General features: G+C 33.7%; 1 protein-coding gene across 1 annotated transcript; it reads left to right on the forward strand.

Moving 5' to 3' along the window:
- Positions 1–394: 394 nt before the first annotated feature.
- LOC149188630 (agglutinin alpha chain-like) lies at positions 395–20,461 on the forward strand. The gene is made up of 4 exons (XM_089413064.1): positions 395–480; positions 1,373–1,614; positions 1,982–2,158; positions 20,281–20,461. Exons 2-4 carry the CDS (start codon positions 1,390–1,392, stop codon positions 20,353–20,355), a joined length of 477 nt encoding a protein of 158 aa, XP_089269190.1. The 5' UTR covers positions 395–480; positions 1,373–1,389; the 3' UTR covers positions 20,356–20,461.
- The last annotated feature ends 866 nt before the right edge of the window (positions 20,462–21,327 follow it).

Genomic DNA, 21,327 nt, shown 5'->3' on the forward strand with positions numbered 1-21,327 from the left:
CATTGAATGCATTCGCAACCAAAGGAAAAGGAATCATGTCTATCGGATGCCAGAATATTTTGGGAATCTGCAATCAATTTAAAGATAGTCGTGAAACCCAACAGTGAACACCAAAGAGAAAAGAATCGATAAAGAAAATGAAATCATTGAATGCATTCACAACCAAAGGAAAAGGAATCATGGACACGCGGATAGATGGAATTCCAATCAAAACCAGGACCAAAGAAAAAGAATCACGAGCATGTGTATAGGCGCAATTACAATAAAAATAAATAAAAAGGAAAAGGAATAGGAATCATCTTTTAAGATGAAAGAGAATAAACACGTTGGAGCATGTTCGCACGATATCTTTCGGCTTATAAATAAGAAACCGTAAATGAATATGAATGCATTGCTTCGAGTCTTTCTGTGCAGAGACCAGCGGAGAAGAAACGGGTAATTAGTTCTTTATATCCGGCCAACTTATTGAGTTTGCAGGAGGTAAGCGTTGTGTTGTCATTAACGGCCTCCTTCGATGTTAATTTCGATGTCATTAATGTTAGTTTATTTTTATTATGAGTATGTCATGATATTTGGATTTTTATGTATATATATTAATATAGATTTATTTTAAATATAGATTTAATATAAATGGATAAGAATTTAAATTTTTCACTGTAAATTTGTAAGTATTTTGTCTTGTTATTTTTTTGGTTAATATGAAAGAACCAGTTGGAATGCAGCTGTTGATGTCGATTAAGCATAAGATCTAGCTTATCCAGCATAAGTAGCATAACTAGTTGGAGTACCTGTTTCAGGTCCAGCAGCAAAGCAAAAAAAAATCAACTTTGACGAAGATCTTTACATATCATACTGAACTATAGAATGAACACCTTGCCTCAATAAACATCCCTTAATATTATACTACTGGTCCTGGTCCTCACGTTATTGTATTTTTATTTTGAATAAATATTAAACTAAAGTAATTCATTGCACATGAGGTGCATGATAGGACGGCTGGGGCGGTTGGCTTTCGCACCCCCCAGCCGTGATCGAGTCCTGCGGCGGCCCCTCGCTGGGCGATTTCGAACGGCTATGCCATACTCTGCTGGCTTCGGCCTTTGATTCTGCTGGCTGCGGCCATATTCTGCTACTGCTGGCTTCGGCCATATTGTAAAAAATATCTGTAGGCTTCGGCCATATGTGGATTTTCTCTTTGAAAAAAAAACTAAAGTAATTCATAAAAAATTGATTATTAAATTGGTATGTACCTGCTACTCTACGTTGGTCAGTTTGAACCAGTATTTTTAATTTTGTATAAATGTTGAACGAAAATAATTCATAAGAAATTGATTATTGAAGTGGTATGTGCCTGCTGCTCTACGTTGGTCAGTTTGAACCATCATAGCTATGCGGCAGAACTACTATGTCACTCGACATTACGGGAATAGCAAGTGCGGAAAAAAGTGGGACGATGGAACTTTTTCAGGTATCAGAAGGATTACTATGACCACAACTAGTGACACATTAACCTCGCTGAAAGTGACATATGCTTTGGAAGGCCATGATCCGAGTATTCGTGGGAAAGAATTCGGCGGTCTCACACACGGAGGACCGGGTGACGAGTCAAAGGAAGTAAGTTTCAATAGTATGTATTTTTTTAGTATTATAATGGTAAATTTTGGGAATATTTTGAAATTCCATAGTTATCAGAAATAGGTTATTAATATGTATTTTCAATTATTATGACTATAGATTTTGCAAATATTTTGAAATATCATAACTCTACAAAAAATAAATATGTATTTTCTATTATTATAACGATAAATTTTAGGAATATTTTGAAATCTAATCTCTCCAACAAAAATAGATCAAATAATTAATTATTTCTTAAATATCAAATTTCAAAATATTTTTAAAATCTACATGAATTTAACTGTCCAAAAACCTATGACTAATACGAAACTTTGGTTTTCTCTGACCTCGCTGAATGTGGTTGCAGTTTATTCTGGATTTTCCACGTGAATACCTCATTAAAATAAGTGGCTATGTGGATCGGGCCGGCGGTGAGCGGGGCAACATATTTGTGATTAAGTCGTTGACTTTTGAGACCAATAAAAGGAAACTCGGACCATGCGGGCCAGAGGAAGGAACTCCTTTCGAGACTGATGCGGACGGTGTGATTGTGGGCAATTCCTATTTCCACCCCCATAGCAAAGTTAATGCTATGGGGTACCTGTGTCAGAGCCCGGCGACAGCAATCGACGGCATCGATCATACCCCTCCGACCTGCCCGCAAAAAGCCCTCATCGATCATACCCCTCCGACCTGCCCGCAAAAAGCCCTCCGACCTGCCCGCAAAAAGCCCTGTATTGATGAAGTAAATCTGCCGAAGTATGGATCCGCCGCCATGGTTACCATACCCTGCATCCAAATACGGACCATGCGGCATGGATGGGCATCACAGTGCCGACGACGAATTTCCTACGCTTCTGCCTCTACCACCGTAGATGGTCGGAACGCTATTGTATACGATACAAGATATATAACATAAGCATTTAATGTGTCACTCGTTTGAATTTGAATTTGAAAACCCGCCCAAATGAAATTTGAATTTCTATGAGCAATTACCCTTAACCAATGTGTGATCGGAATATACGCCATCCTTCAATTACTACGGCGATGCCCAGAGGGTGCAGCGAAAGGGCTCGACCTCCTGCTGTTTGAATTCTTGCCATTTTCCCAAACTTAGTTGCTTGCCCTGCATCATCAGGATTTACTCGACCTGCACAGCACGAAGCCGACGGAGCTACAGGTAAACAAATAGGGTTTAGTTTTCACAGCCTTTTTCCATTATTATTTTGACTTCATTCGTTACCATTTCTGAATGTCTTTTTGGTTTGTTTTCCAACTTAATGTTGTTATTCGAGTCATGTGAATGGCATAAACTAATCAATTTACAGGAAACCTAGAAACCAACACTTGGCTAATGCCAGGGCAGCCAAGAGTTGCCATGGACATAATTGGTCATCTAATCCAAGAGCGGCCATGGATGGTACCACCAACCGTTCTAATTAAACCAAATTTTAGTTTATCCCCCTGTTATTAATTATTAACTTCTAGTTTATTCTTTTTGTCTTTGTTTTTTTTCACCTCAAACTCAAACCCAAACCCAAACCCAAGCCCAAGCGTTGCTTGTTTGAATCTATTCTTCTGCCCCTCAAACTCAAACTCAAGAAGCTGCCCCTCTTCCTTCTGTGTCCGTTTGGTTTAAGATCAGAAGTCAATACGTGCCCAACAAAAATGAAATTACATTATAGTTTGAGGTGTACGCCTATCACATTTCATGTGGTTGTTCAGCATGAAGAATACAATATTTAACCCGTAAGTCATCATTACTCTGGATAGAAGTAACCCGCATGGTAAGAAGTCATTACTCTGGATAGAGGTAACCCATCGTTCCTTTGACCGTAGTGGTAACATGATCAGTAGCTTCCTCATCAAAGTTTCCATGAGATGAACCCGTTGGTTTATTATTTTATTTTTTAGTTTTGATTTTTTTCTATCAAAATTTTAAAGATGGATAATATTAATTTTTCATTTTTAAAATGAAAAATAATATACATTTTAAAATAACATTAAAAAGTATATAATATTAGATTTCCAAGTACAACCCAATTAATGATTATCATGTTATAAAATATTATGAAAACCATGAGACTCAAGGTCAAATTCCTTAGAAAAGAAGAAACAATAACATGACATTCATAATAACATCAATTTGTAATAACACATCAATTAATTATGCTATATTAAAAGAAATACAATAAATTAATTTTATTATTTTTATTTAAAAATTAGTTAATTTTAATAATTTATAATTTTTTAACAATCCTAAAATTTAATAATAGGTGGAAAAAATATTAATTCCTAAATTTTTTTAATGATAATTATTGTTTTAAAAATAATAAAAAAAATAAACACTTCTCAATTTTCATAATATACCAATTAACTTATACAATAAATGTAATTGTGAGCATCCTAATATCTATACTGAATCTTCATCACATATATAAAATAATGTTAATTCTAAAATTCATAATAACCATAATAAATGTGATGTGTGTGAACATGTCACCTTGTGAGTCAATATGTGTAAAGTTTGTGGGTATGTGTATGTTTGTGTGCACCCTTTGTTTGTTGTATGAATGTATGCATGTGAGTAATTGTGCCTCATTGACAATGGATTGTGCCTTTGTTTGAGAGGTGTTCTCTCACCTATATAGTAGAGATGTTGTAATCTCCAAATAAAAAAAATAAACATTTTTTTAAATAAAATAAAATAAAATGAAAATATTAATGGAATGTAAAAAATTTAAAAGTTAAAATAAAATAAAAAATAAAACAAAAAATAGCACAATAAAAATGAAAAAAAAAAAAAAAAAAAATGACTCATGGTATTCGTGTGGAACATAACCTATTTAAAGGGTGAAATCAAACTAGCCTAGATAATGTAATGTAAACATTTTAAAAATTAAAATAAAAATAAAAAAGAAAACAGAAATAACAAAATAATAACTTGCCAAATACAAAGCATCGAGAGAGATCAAAAGTGAGATCAAATCTCCTCTTAAAATAGTTTATATGTCAAGAGATTTGATCTCTCTTGGTGCTTGGTAAATCTAGTGTTAAGATAAAATCTAGATAGATTATATTAGTTTCCTACCTAGTACGAATTTTAGTAGAGATTTTACATCTACAAACTAAAAATAAACTTTCTATATAGGGATTTTTAATTTATTTAAAACATAGATTAACTTCAAAACATTAAAATGATTGTTCTAATTATATTTAAATAATATTTTTATTATTTTAAAAACCTATAAATATACTAACTTAATAAAATTAATAATAATATATATATATATATATATATATATATATATATATTTTTAAACTATATTAATTGTAAAAATAAAAAATTGAATAAATATATAACTTTTTAATTATTGTCATGTTTTACTATAAAAAAAATTATAAATATCAATAATATTTTATTATATTTATCATTCACATTTAATTATTAAATAACAATAACAAAATGAAATAAATTATTTTCTTATTTATTTTATTAAAATTTAAAACATATAAAATGAAATTTAAAAATATTTAAAATTAAATTATTAAATATTATTTTAAATTAAAAATAAAATAAATATATATTTTATCTTCCTGATGAACCTCAATTAAGAATTAGAAACTTAATTATAAATATCAATAATATATGGTTATATTTATCATTCACATTTAATTATTAAATAATATATGGTTATATTTATCATTCGCATTTAATTATTAAATAATGATAATAATAATAAAATAAATTATTTTCTTATTTATTTTATTAAAATTCAAAATATATAAAATAAATTAAAAAGTATTCAAAATTAAATTATTAAATATTATTTTAAATTAAAAAGAAAATAAATATATATTTTATTTTGATGATGAACCTCAATTCATAGTTAGAAACTTAATTATAAATATCAATAATACATTGTTATATTTATCATTCACATTTAATTATTAAATAATAATAATAAAATGAAATAAAATATTTTGTTATTTACTTTATTAAAATTCAAAATATATAAAATGAAATTAAAAAATATTTAAAATTAAATTATTAAATATTATTTTACATTAAAAATAAAATAAACATATATTTTATCTTGATGATGAACCTCAATTAAGAGTTAGAAACATAATCTTCAAAATATGGATGGGATGAATCTAGAAAAAATATTACAAGAAGCTAATAATCCCATAAATCTTAAATATGAAAATATATATTTGTCTTGAGAAGTTCCCTCTAACCAATATGGTAGAGATGTTGTAACCTCCAAATAAAATAAAAAATATTTTGTTTTTAAATAAAATAAAATTAAATGAAAAGATTAATGTAATGTAAACATTTTAACCAAGTCAACATAAAATAAAAAATGAAGTAAAAATAACAAAATAAAAATAAAAAATGACTCATGGCATTGAAAATCCATGGTATTCATGTGAAACATATCTTGTTTAAAGGGTGAAATTAAACTAGACTAGATCCATTCTAACTTTAGAACTACAAAGCATCCAGAGAGATCAAATCTATTTTAACTCGAAAAGAGATTTCCATCTCAAGAGCCCTCATGTTGGATACATGTTGCAGATACCAGATTGCGTTGAACTTGAAGAAATGTATATTTTGTGTGCCTTTTGGAATTTTTCTAGGCCATGTAGTAGGCAGGCAGGGATTGATGGTGGACCCTGTGAAGATAGCAGCAATTGTGAATTTAGAAGCTCCCAAGAATGTTAAGTAGTTGCGTGCAATGCTCGGCCACACAGGCTACTATAGGAAATTTATCAAATCTTATGCCCAGATAACTGCACTGATGGAAAAACTATTAAAGAAGGATGTGACTTTTTTTTGGGATGAGGAGTGTCAACAAAGTCTTGATGTGTTAAAGGACAAGATGGTGGCTACTCCCATCTTAGTATTTCCGGATTGGAAGAAAGAGTTCCATGTGCATGTCGATGCCTCATGTATTGCATTAGGTGTGATATTGACCTAGCCTGGAAAAGGTGAGATTGATCGTCCAATAACCTTTGCAAGTAGGAAACTTTCAAAAGCCAAAAATAATTATTCTGCTACAAAGCATGAAGGGCAAGCAATGGTCTACTCGTTACAAAAGTTTCAGCATTATTTGTTGGGTGCATACTTCAAAATGTACACAGATCACTCCGCTCTCAAGTACTTGGTCAACAAGCCTGCGTTGGGGGGGGGGGGGGGGGGGGGGGGGGGGGGGGGGGGGGAGGGGGGATTTGTAGGTGGTTTTTGTTGTTCCAAGAGTATGACTTTGAAGTAATAGTGAAGCTTGGATGGTTGAACGTAGGACCAGATCACCTAAGCCGAATTGTGATAGGTGAAGAACCAACCAATTTGGAAGAAGGATTGTTAGATGTGTAGCTCTTTGCTGTGCATATTGTGGATGATCACTTTGCTGATATCATTTAGTTTTTGACCATGGGTACAGCCTCAGAAGGCTATTCTACTCAATAAAAAAAGGAATTAGTGGTCCGCGCAGTAGATTTTTCTGTTATAGCAGGACATTTGTATAAGATGGGAACGGATGAAATATTACTCCTCTATGTTCCAAAATTTGAGCGTGCTAGTATCCTCATTGAGGCACATGAACGAGTGGTGGGAGGACAATATGCAGGTATAGGGACCACGAAGAAGATTTTATGTGCATGGTTAGGTTGCTAATAATGCATAAAGACTCTAAGGCATTTTGTAGATCATGTGATGCTTGTCAAAGGATGGGAAAGCCTTCGCGAAGAGATGAATTGCCCTTAAAACCTCAGGATTCGTTACAAGTATTTTACAAATTGGAAATTGACTTTACAGGTCTGATACAACCATTGGGAAGGAATATAGGCACGTAATACATCATTACTCTGACGAAATACTTAACTAGATGGGCAGAAGCGCATCAAGTGAAGGATTTTACTACTATTATAGCTGCAAAGTTCATGTTTGAATACGTCTTAGCATGGTTTGGGTTCCCTAAGATATTGATGAGTGATAGGGGTATGCATTTCCTGAATTAAACAATTAGCACGATGCTTAAGGAATTTCAATTTTACCATCAAAAGAGTATGCCCTATCATCCCCAAGCCAATGGTACAATGGAATCATTTAATAGGATTTTGAAGAATGTGTTAACAAAGGTTTGTAACGCGGGGAAAAATGATTGGGATGTACGCATCCCAATGGTTCTATGGGTATATAAGACGATGTGCAAGAAGTTGACAGGACAAACTCCATTTAGGTTGGTCTATGGGATCGAGATGGCGATGCCCATGGAATATATTATGCCAAGCTTGCGCATTGTGGATTGACAGAGCTGGCGGATCGCAAGACCTTGGAGGAATGGCTCGTGTAGTTTATGGAGTTAGAACAAGACTAGTTTCTTACAGGATTTCACCAACAAGTGAAAAAGGAATGTGAGAAGGACTCGCATGATAGGCATATTAAGCTACAAACTTTCAAGATGAACGATTTGTTTCTGCTCTATGACAGTAAGTTCACAAAGTTTCTGGGAAAATTCCAAATGCACTGGTTAGGTCCGTATGTTGTTAAGGAAATCACTGATGGTGGCGTAGGTCAGATCACGAAGCTGAATGGTGAATTATTCGCTGGAAGGGTGAATGGAAGTCAATTGAACTTATAGACAGGGGATCCTGCCCCTATTCAATGACGACATGGTAGCAAGACAGTCTTAGTGCTCTAGGCAGCTGCAAGGGAGAGAGGGACTATAAACTACACTACCCGAAGAAAAGGAAAATGTAGTAAGGGTGTTGCGCGAGGAAAGCAAGCAACGTGCCAAGAGGAGGTGTGCCATGGAGGACAGTGTCGTGCAGATGGGTCCAAAAGTAGTCGTTGAAGTCACTATTCATGATTGGATAATGAAAATCCTACTAGGAGGAGCGGGTAGGCAGCATTTATGGCAAAAATATTTGGAGATCTTCCACCAAAGATTCCTATATGATCATAAAATGGAGGGAATGGTCGGATTTGAATTCGAAATCACCTATAAATATGGCATGTTAGTCTGTTGTAGAACACTTTTCTTCTGAAAATTTCATATAAGCCTTCTTGTTTTCGTTCTTTGAATTAGCAGGTTTGGGAGGATTTGGTTGCAAGCCCAATATTTGTGAGATTTCCTAAGTGGAACCAGAATATTATCCTTGAAGAGAGTTCCGTCGAACTTGTAAGTTCTGAAGTCATTATCTCTCAAGAAAAAGCCCCTGAAGTTGCATTAATGGAAGCTACGCCATTTGTGCCTACGACATTGCGGTCGCCTAGACCAAAGGAATCTACTACTAAGGAGAAGTATAAGAAACAACAACCTGTTTCGGTGAGGCACTCGTCGAGGAAGAACCCCACAGAGGTTCGGTAGAAAGGGAGGATGGATAAGGAAAAGTAGCCATATGAACCAGTGTATTTAGAAGCAGAAGAACTCTGCGATGGATTTGTTGAATTAGATTCTGATGAGGGTGAGCCTATCACTAGGCTCCTAGCATATATCCCTTTGAGAAAAGAGAAAGAAAAGGTACCCAGGACCTAGATTCATGCAAGTTCATGATCTCTACATCGCTACTTCTAGAAGAAGTGGTATTTGAAGGTGCGCTCTTAGCGCGTATCCCTGTGTTAAAACTAGAGGATTTGGATCTTACCAATCACCAGAAATTTCCGCATTTGTCCACCAATAAGTACATGACCAAGATTTACTATGAAGAGACTAGGGTCACTAAGCTGGAACCAATTAAATGGGTAAAATGGGTCGAGCAGGCCAGATTGCTACATATGTCGCGTGTGTCACACTTTCATAGGTTGATTATCAATACTATCTGTGTGCACCAATTTCTCGTGCTGGTGCACAATGGGTGTTTTCCGGAAACTCTGCATCTTCCGTATATGCCCAGTTTCCGTATATGCGCACATCTTCCGTATATGCCCAGTTTCCGTATATGTGCACATCTTCCGTATATGCCCAGTTTCCGTATATGCGCACATCTTGCGCATATCTTCCGTATATGCATAGATTCCATATACAGAAATTGCGCATTTACGGAAACTGGGCATATACGGAAGATGTGCGCATATACTGAAACTGTGCATATACGGAAGACATGCGCATGTCTTCCGTATATGCCCAGTTTCCGTATATGCCCAATTTCCGTATATGCGCATATCTTTCGTATATGCACAGCTTCAGTATATGCGCACATCTTCCGTATATGCCCAGTTTCCGTATATGCGCAATTTCTGTATATGGAATCTGTGCATATACGGAAGATATGCGCATGTCTTCCGTATATGCCCAATTTCCGTATATGCCCAGTTTCCGTATATGCGCAATTTCTGTATATGGAAACTCTGCATATACGGAAGATATGCGCATGTTTTCCGTATATGCCCAATTTCCGTATATGCGCAATTTCTGTATATGGAAATTGGGCATATACGGAAGATGTGCGCATATCTTCCGTATATGCACAGTTTCCATATACAGAAATTGCGCATATACGGAAACTGGGCATATACGGAAATTGGGCATATACGGAAGACATGCGCATATCTTCCATATATGCACAGATTCCATATACAGAAATTGCGCATATACGGAAACTGGGCATATACGGAAGATGTGCGCATATACTGAAGCTGTGCATATACGAAAGATATGCGCATATACGGAAATTGGGCATATACGGAAACTGGGCATATACGGAAGACATGCGCATGTCTTCCGTATATGCACAGTTTCAGTATATGCGCACATCTTCCGTATATGCCCAGTTTCCGTAAATGCGCAATTTCTGTATATGGAATCTATGCATATACGGAAGATATGCGCAAGATGTGCGCATATACGGAAACTGGGCATATACGGAAGATGTGCACATATACGGAAACTGGGCATATACGGAAGATGTGCGCATATACGGAAACTGGGCATATACGGAAGATGTGCGCATATACGGAAACTGGGCATATATGGAAGATGTGTGCATATACGGAAACTGGGCATATACGGAAGATGTGCATATACGGAAGATGTGTGCATATACGGAAACTGGGCATATACGGAAGATGTGCGCATATACGGAAACTAGGCATATACGGAAACTGGGCATATACGGAAGATGTGCGCATATACGGAAACTGGGCATATACGAAAGATGTGTGCATATACGGAAACTGGGCATATACAGAAGATGTGCATATACGGAAACTGGGCATATACGGAAGATGTGGGCATATACGGAAACTGGGCATATACGGAAGATGTGGGCATATACGGAAACTGGGCATATACCGAAGATGTGCGCATATACGGAAACTGGGCATATACGGAAGATGTGCGCATATACGGAAACTGGGCATATGCGAAAACTGGGCATATACGGAAGATGTGCGCATATACGGAAACTGGGCATATACGGAAGATGTGTGCATATACGGAAACTGGGCATATACGGAAGATGTGCGCATATACGGAAACTGGGCCTATACGGAAGATGTGTGCATATACGGAAACTGGGCATATACGGAATATGTTTGCATATACGGAAACTGGGCATATACGAAAGATGTGCGCATATACAGAAACTGGGCATATACGGAAGATGTGCGCATATACGGTGTTAGGCCCCTACACTAGTAGTATAGGGGCCTAACATGGCCCCTATACTACTAGTGTAGGGGCCTAACATACGGAAACAGGGCATATACGGAAGATGTGCGCATATACGGAAACTGGGCATATACGGAAACTGGGCATATACGGAAGATGTGCGCATATACAGAAGATGTGCGCATATACAGAAACTGAGCATATACGGAAAATGTGTGCATATACGGAAACTGGGCATATACGGAAGATGTGTGCATATACGAAAGCTAGGCATATACGGAAACTGGGCATATACGAAAGATGTGTGCATATACGGAAACTGGGCATATACGAAAGATGTGCGCATATACGGAAGATGTGCGCATATACGGAAACTGGGCATATACGGAAGATGTGCGCATATACGGAAACTGGGCATATACGGAAGATGTGTGCATGTACGGAAACTGGGCATATACGAAAGATGTGTGCATATACGGAAACTGGGCATATACGAAAGATGTGCGCATATACGGAAGATGTGCGCATATACGGAAACTGGGCATATACGGAAGATGTGCGCATATACGGAAGATGGGCATATACGAAAGATGTTCGCATATACGGAAGATGGGCATATACGACAGATGTGCGCATATACGGAAACTGGGCATATACGGAAGATGTGTGCATATACGGAAGATGTATGCATATAAGGAAACTGGGCATATACGGAAGATGTGCGCATATACGGAAACTGGGCATATACGGAAGATGTGCGCATATACGGAAACTGGGCATATATGGAAACTGGGCATATACGGAAGATGTGGGCATATACGGAAGATGTGCGCATATACAGAAACTGGGCATATACGGAAGATGTGCGCATATATGGAAACTGGGCATATACGGAAGATGTGTGCATATACGGAAACTAGGCATATACGGAAGATGTGCGCATATACGGAAGATGTGCGCATATGCCCAGTTTCCGTATATGCGCACATCTTCCGTATATGCCCACATCTTCCGTATATGCCCAGTTTTCGTATATGCACACATCTTCCATATATGCCTAGTTTCTGTATATGCGCACATCTTCCGTATATGTCCAGTTTCCGTATATGCCCAATTTCCGTATATGCGCACATCTTCCGTATATGCCCAATTTCCGTATATGGAAACTGGGCATATACGGAAGATGCACATGGAAACTGGGCATATACGGAAGATGTGTGCATATACAGAAACTGGGCATATACGGAAGATGTGCGCATATACGGAAACTGGGCATATAGGGAAGATGTGCACATATACGGAAACTGGGCATATACGGAAGATGTGTGCATATACGGAAACTGGGCATATGCGCACATCTTCCGTATATGCCCAGTTTCCGTATATGCACACATCTTCCATATATGCCCAGTTTCCGTATATGAACACATCTTCCGTATATGCCCAGCTTTCGTATATGCACACATCTTCCTTATATATTAAAAAAAAGAGTTTTTCCCACTAAAAATGAGACCTGTAAAAATGGAAAAGCAAGCACTGCAAGAGTTATCTAGACTGTTGCATCCCAGTTAATGTTCAAAACTGTATATGCCCACTTTTAAATGATCTACTTACTTAAATCCAACAATAACCATATACAATCCCGGCCTTGTGCATTAACTGTGGCACAACAAACTGAATAAACCAAAACTACATTATTTGCCATTCACTACTTTCCACAATCTTGCGATGTAACGCTTGTTAACCTCCGCAATGATGAGACTCGTACTCAAAACGGATCTGCGCCTCAACTACTTTAACGCAACTGTGACTTCGCCATCACTGCCTAAAGGCCCCCTGGTGCGGCGGTGCTCATTGTGAATATGTGAAACACACATAGAAAGTGATCAAAGATAAGAGGAGACATTAGAAAATTCATTCATATAAAAAATAAAGTCACAAAACCACATTAGGGGAAATCACAATTTCATTGTTTATAAGATGAGATGGAAGCCATTTCATTGGTCCTTTGAGACAACCTTTTTGGTTGTCACTCAATAACAATCCAACTCTATATTCCCAGCAATGTGTGTTAACCTTTTTGTACTAAATCTATTAGAATAATCTAATGAAAATATTGAAATAAAGTGATGCATATGTAGCCACATGCATGGAATCTTATTGTGAAAGAATGGATGGATGGAATGCATGGATCCTTTGTGAAATTTTAGGGCTTTGAAGTGGAGACTCAAATCATCCTCACTCAAGAAGAAAAATGGAAGAGGAATAAATGGATCCTTTGTGAAATTTTAGGGTTTTGAAGTGGAGACTCAAATCATCCTCACACAAGAAGAAAAATAGAAGAGGAGCATGTGAGAATGACATGGATGAGATGTTTCCTTCATTACTACATTTTATATTTCTATTCTTATATTGGATATACAATTTATTGAATCTATTGAAGGATTCAATTACAACGCTATCTGCATGGTTGGATTTGGATAATAAGGATGTGAAAACATCATTTATGGTTGACTCATAATGGTTGAATTTAGTTCTTGTCTCAAAAAACATTTAAAATTCATTCATATAAAAAATAAAGTTACAAAACTACATTAGGGGATCACAATTTCATTGTTTATAAGATGAGATGGAATCCATTTCGTTCTCAATACCAATCCAACTCTATATTCCCACTGATGTCTTTGATGGAAAGAAACATTGGTACAATGCAATATGTCAATGCAAGCAAACATTTGAAGGGATGTTATATGTCACAACCATATACTATTTACATTTGGTATATTCAAAGGGTGTTCTTGTGGAATTTTTTGAAAAAATAAACACACTCTATACTATATATTTGAAGACAAAATCCTATTGTTCGATCCACATTGGACATTCAAGTAGCAAACCCTTAATAACTCGATAAACTCCTTAATTTTGAACTCAAAATCTATAACAAAAAAAACATTAAGCAAATGGTTTCCCCAATTAAACATGATACTATCCTTACAATACAAAATTGTAGGTTTAAATAAATAATTTAATTTAAAAATTAATAGAGGATTGATAACCAAATCAAACAAAACTTGGAATTGTCTCAAGGAATACAATGCCAATATTGGGCCAAGACCAACAATTAAGTTTTGTGAGTGCGCTTAATAAATGCCGACAAACTAGGAGTCAAGAGTGATTTGATTTCCACTAAGAGGTATGATAGTACCGACTTGAAGAAGTACACTTTCATTTTCAATCAAAGAGAGCGCAATCACTATCTACTGAGGATGTCCTTACACTATCACTGGGAACTGTTTAATCACTATCAGTGGGACTTGTGCAACCATTGTTGATAAGGATTTCACAATCATTGTGAACAAGAATTTTGTAGTGACTGTGAGCAATGGTTGCACAACATTGTCACTATGAAGTGCAATTAGCCTATCTTGAAAATTTTCTTGTGAAGACATCAAGAGTTGGGCATGTGAAAGCAAGTAGTCTGACACTTATAATTCCTAAAGGAAGACTTAAACACTTAAACAACATGAATGAGCATGACCTTAATAGCTTAAAATTAAAGATGACAGGATCACAAGGAGCCTCCAAAATTTGAAGGTAGGAAATTTTTTTGAGAGGGATTATAGCAACTACAACATAAAAGAAAAGAAAAAATTTGCTAATTTTTTTATATTAAGATTTGATTTTTGAGCATTTAATGTTCCAACCTACAACAATTCAATTTGAATATGTTGTTAATGTTTTAATTCCTAAAAAAAATTGAATTATATGTTTTCTACTATTAAGAAATTGTTTTTGATATCAGTATGTTATAAACTATAGAAGAATCTAAATTATAAAAAAAAAAAATGTATATTTAATGGGAAAGAGGATATATGTGTGTATGTGTGTGTGTTTTTCTTTTTTAATTTACTTTTTTACAATTTTTGTTTTTTTGTATTTTCATAAATGTTTAATAAATAATTAAATTAAATATATTAACAAATTTTAACATTTCACATTATTTCAAAATGTTTAAACTTTTATATTTTAAAATCCTATGTTAATGTAACTTTATATGTCTAGCTAGATTCATTTTAAATTCATATTATAAAACAAATTTATTCAAATTTTATAATCTATATTATTGTTTTCCCATATAATTTAAAATACTTATATTTTTATCTTTTTAAATATTATCTTAATATAATTTTATTTTCTGGAAAAAAAATATTTTAAATTCTTATAATAAATCAAATTCATTAATTTAAATTTTAAAATTATTTAATAAAACAAACTCATTAATAGTAAAACCCACGACATTATGTTATTCCAAACATTAATCTCAATTTTAAAATTATATGATAAAACAAATTCATTAATGTTGAAACCCCAACATTACATTACTCCCAACTTTTATTAATATAATTTTATAATGGTTCATTTTCAAATCATATAATATAACAATATCAAATTTATTAATACTCATATCTATTTATTAAATTTCAAATCCTACAACGTTGTCTTAATCTCAATTTTTATTATTAATGTAATTTTACAAGGTAGCAGTTTTTAAGTGTGACTCTTTTGACTTTCTGACCAAACAATTTGTGGCCAAATCTTGATTTGTGTTGTTTAAACTGAATTTTTTTACTGCATGTATGGATTCAGCACCCTCAAAAACCCGTGGGGCACTTCGATTGCAGTTGTCTATAATGAGACTTTTTGGAAGCCTTTCCGGTGGGTTTTTCCGGTCAAAATCCGGCAGCAATTTATTGGAATCGCAAGTTTGATAGCTAGTTTCTGCACAATCAAAGCGTCCCAGGGTTTTTTCACGGCGCTGAATCCAAATATGCAGTTAAAAAACCATTTTAACTGCAACAAATCAAGATTTAACCTCAATTTCTTCCGTCGGATTCCATCACCGGAATCTCCAAAAAGTCGCATTATAGACAACTCCACTTCGATTGTGAATAGTTCACCTGTCAAACTTGTGATTTCAATGAAGCCCTCCGAGATTCTAAACAAATTAGATCGAAAAATAAATCGAAAAATATTCCAAAAAGTCACACTTAAATACTAGTCATTTTTCCAATGATTCATCTACAACGTCCTAGGAATAAAACAAATTTATTAATATTCAAATACCAAATCCTGAAAATTATAAATAATTTCAAAATCATATAAAATTTTATATTAAAATTTTAAATCTTTTTTATGTAAAAAATTTAAATATAGAAAAAAATTCATATATTATTGTGATAATTTTTTATTTATTTATTTAAGTTATTTTAATTCACTATTTTAGATACAAAATATTTTCATATTTTATGGTAAAATTAAACATATAAAATATATTTAATAATTAATTCTAATAAATAACATAATGAAAATAATGTTATGATATTTATTTTATTGCATACTTATGTTCATACTTACAATCCATCTTATTTTTAATTGGACTAATAATTACATATATCCCAAGAAATATAATATTACTGATATTTAATTCTCGAGTTAAATGAAGATACAATTATCATGTTTGTAAGTGTGTTTGTATTAAATTTTGTAAAGAAATGAGATACTCTTTTAAATTTGGACACTTTGAAAAATCAATATGTCCAAGTTTTATCAAGCTTCCAAAAACATTTGGAAGCTTATGCAAATCCAGGAAACTACGCAAATTACTATGTTGTAGTTTCTTTAAATTAACAACACACTGTGGAATTGGACTCAATATGTTATTAAATCATGAAAATTTTAGAAAAACACATAATAAAAATACCTTGTATTATCTATACTTTCATATTAAAAATAAAACAAACTTTACCTTATATACATTTACATTTAATTTAAATTTCAAAAATAAAATATATTTGTATTTAATTTAAATTTCAAAAATAAAATTTTAACGCAAATTAATTAATAGTAAAAAGATAAATCATTAACTTCAATAAAAATTAATAACCACCTTCATTATTAAATATTATAATAATATTTTAAATCACTTAAACAAAATGCACAATAGTAAAAAGATAAATCATTAACTTCAATAAAAATTAATAACCACCTTCATTATTAAATATTATAATAATATTTTAAATCACTTAAACAAAATGCACAATTGATGAAATTTCATCTCCATACACACTAATTTAATCATTATCTTAGCTCAAGTTATCCTTGAGCCCATAGTCAAACCTCACATCATGAGATAAGAAAAATAAACTAGTCAAGGCCTTGGGATTTCTTCGATGGCTCATCTCAACAGGGGGAATATATGGAGGGGCCATACTCTATCTCAATGAAAATCATTCTTTCAACCTGAAGAGGGGTTTGAGTCATGGAAGAAATAATTTAGTAGAACTTTTTAGCTTAAAGCTTCTCTTCGTTTTTACCTTACAAAAAGGGTGCCGACACTTGCATGCTTTTGGGGACTCTTTGGTGGTAGTTTACTGGTTTAATTAGATTGATATTTGTCACATGCACACACTTATCCTCATTGTCGAGGAAATTTTGACGATCAAAAGACTGTTTGATTTTATCTCTCGTCATCACATCTACAGGGAAAGGAGCATTTTTTCCTGATCTCCTTTCCAAGGAGGGCTTGGACTAGACTCAGAGGGTATGGAAATTCTATGACAGATGAAAAATGAGCACTATGAGTATTATCATAGACCATTTGTGGATGTCGTTTCTACAGATGCAAACATGAATTAATGGCGACCTGCTTGATTTTTGGTTCTTTTTTGCTTCAACTATTCCTTTCTATGTATGAGATAGCCACATGTTTTTATCTTGGAAGGTAACAAACTATGTTGATTTATTTCTTCTAGGGGCATGTTTATATATCCAGTTTTATAAAATGGACTTTATTATTATTATTATTATTATTAACACAAACTTGTCACGAGATTGTAGTCTATTTTTGATCTCCTTATCAAACACTTATAACATGTAATTTTCATCTTTTATTAATGGAAATGACTAATTTTCCTTTGGGAAAAAAATTAAAAAATAATAATAATAAATTTACAAAGATCATGCAACCAAATAAATTGAAAATAAATTTCATCTTTCAAATTTATTCCATTGTTGTAAAATAAATCTATTTCTTTTAAATTTATAATTTAATTTACTATTTAAATAGAAAATTTGTTTTCTTTAAACCCTAAAAAAAATATAAATTTATCATATTCAAACATTAAAAATATATTAAAAAATAACATATATTAAAAATAAATAAATATTTATTATTACTCTCAACATCATAGACATTATAGTCCTAATCCTAAGGTTTGAACATTATAAATAGGCATTATCCTTCATTCATTTCCTCCCTCGACTCTTCGAGAGAGCAAATGTTACATCCTAAAAAAGTATAACCACATTAATCTTTAGAGCAAATGTTAAATCCTAAAAAAGTCTAACCACATTAATCTTTAAATATGTTTGCACTAAAGTGAAGAAAAAAACTACATTTAATATCAAAAATATTGCATTCTTGTAAAACATTGTTCGTTAAGATCCTTTTATTCGGATAAACTAATCAAAGAATAATTCATTCCATATTTAGAGAGAAAGACACCACATTCACTGTTAAATCATTTTTAAACTAAAGCCAAGGAAAACACCGTATTTAATAACAAAAATATTGCATGCTGGTAAAACATTGTTCCTTCGGTTCCTTTTTGTTAAGGCGCTCTCTATATTTGTAAAGACTAAGAGATTTTGTTACCCTGCGATATGTGCTCTCTGAAATCTTTCCTAATGGTCCAAAATTTAGAACATTGCTAATACTACTAATTGAGTCATGCTTTGTAAACTAATTTATAGATTGAATACACGCAAAAAAACTAAAGCACATGAACTCATTGCATGATTGGACCAGGCAAAATTTAGAACATTGTTACTAATACTACTGCACAAGAATACTCTGACCCCGACCCATCACCTCTAAATGGACCAACAATTGAGTCATGCACTCATTGAACTCATTGAATGATTGGACCAGGCAACTTCCTGTGCAAGCTATTGCAGATACAAAACTGGGCACTGTAACTTCAAGGAACATCATGTCCGATTCGTATGAAACAAAAGCAACGTTGGTGGATGTAGGTACGGTTTTCGCATTCTGAATTCAGCGAGCGAGAGAATTCCTCGTCCAAATGCTTGTGAAATTAAACATAAGAGGCTCTCAAAAGATTTCTAACAAACCCTTCATGTCCAACCTCCTCACGTTTCCTGTAAATTGATTAGTTTATGCCATTCACATGACTGGAATAACAACATTAAGTTGGAAAACAAACCAAATGCCTGTAAATTGATTAGTTTATGCCATTCACATGACTCGAATAACAACATTAAGTTGGAAAACAAACCAAAAAGACATTCAGAAATGGTAACGAATGAAGTCAAAATAATAATGGAAAAAGGCTGTGAAAACTAAACCCTATTTGTTTACCTGTAGCTCCGTCAATTCCCAGCGATTTGTTCGTGGCTTCGTGCTGTGCAGGTCGAGTAAATCCTGATGATGCAGGGCAAGCAACTAAGTTTGGGAAAATGGCAAGAATTCAAACAGCAGGAGGTCGAGCCCTTTCGCTGCACCCTCTGGGCATCGCCGTAGTAATTGAAGGATGGCGTATATTCCGATCACACATTGGTTAAGGGTAATTGCTCATAGAAATTCAAATTTCATTTGGGCGGGTTTTCAAATTCAAATTCAAACGAGTGACACATTAAATGCTTATGTTATATATCTTGTATCGTATACAATAGCGTTCCGACCATCTACGGTGGTAGAGGCAGAAGCGTAGGAAATTCGTCGTCGGCACTGTGATGCCCATCCATGCCGCATGGTCCGTATTTGGATGCAGGGTATGGTAACCATGGCGGCGGATCCATACTTCGGCAGATTTACTTCATCAATACAGGGCTTTTTGCGGGCAGGTCGGAGGGCTTTTTGCGGGCAGGTCGGAGGGGTATGATCGATGCCGTCGATTGCTGTCGCCGGGCTCTGACACAGGTACCCCATAGCATTAACTTTGCTATGGGGGTGGAAATAGGAATTGCCGTGATTGTGGGGTTGTTTGGAACTGCGACAAACAGTGTGCTCAACTCTGTTGGCGCCTATATGCTGCTGGACTGAAGTCCACAATTAAAAGACACTGTTTAATGGTCAAGACTTATAAGTCTATGGCTAGGTCCTATGTAATAAAAATGCTCTATTGCGTTTTATGCTTTATTGAGGTTAACTAAGTGTTGATGTAATTTATATGATTAACCTTGCACTTTTAGGTACTATATAAGAAAATACTTTATTTACTTTTTACACTTTTTGGTTCTAGAGAATAAAATACTCCAATTACCTTTTATATTTATTAACTTTAACTAGATGTTAGATGTTGAGTTATTTCTTATATTTTAAATTTATTAATAAAAAAGAAATAATTTAATGTCTTATAAATTAAAAGTTTATGGAATATAGGATAAATAGTGATGGGGTGTTTTATTAAGATAATTAGTGAATCGATTTTAAATTTTGTGGATAAAAATTAGCCATATTAAAATTTGATGTAACCCAAACCAAATGAAATCTTTAAATAATTTTGATATCTTAAATAAATTACAATTTCTCAAATCAAAAATTAAACAACTCACACCACTTAACAAAAATACATTAAGAATATCACAAAAATTACTAAATAATAAAAATATTATTTATATCCTTATATTTATAAAATTAAACTATCCATCGATGTTGTTTATATTTATATTTAATGTTATTTATATGATACGTAAATATGACGATTACGCTTTTGAAAAGTTAGAACAATGGAAGATTATATTAAAAGATTAAAATATTATGTGAATTTTTAAAAGGATGATATACAATCTTTTTTGTAATTTTTATTTTGGTTTTTTAATAAATATATGTAATAGAAAGTAGAAGAGAAAAGAACTTATTGAGGAAAACTGACGCGATTGGAAAGTAAAAGTTTTTTTGGCACACATTATTAATGGCGTGGATGAATTTTATTGGATGATTTATTTTATTGAGGTTTTATGTTTTTTGATGGGTTATGTTGTTAGTATGAATTTTGTTGGATGATTGATTTTA

The sequence above is a fragment of the Pinus tabuliformis genome, chromosome 3_1, assembly GCF_031772625.1.
Source record: "Pinus tabuliformis cultivar Carrire ecotype Pingquan chromosome 3_1, CPIR1, whole genome shotgun sequence".
Classification (NCBI taxonomy): Eukaryota; Viridiplantae; Streptophyta; class Pinopsida; order Pinales; family Pinaceae; genus Pinus; species Pinus tabuliformis.

Excerpts from the sequence above, each read along its gene's own strand:
- LOC149188630 (XM_089413064.1), top strand. The coding sequence starts at position 1,390 with ATGCGGCAGAACTACTATGTCACTCGACATTACGGGAATAGCAAGTGC. Across the intron at positions 1,615-1,981 it reads CGGGTGACGAGTCAAAGGAA|TTTATTCTGGATTTTCCACG; the intron begins GTAAGTTTCAAT and ends ATGTGGTTGCAG. Across the intron at positions 2,159-20,280 it reads TCGAGACTGATGCGGACGGT|GTGATTGTGGGGTTGTTTGG; the intron begins GTGATTGTGGGC and ends ATAGGAATTGCC.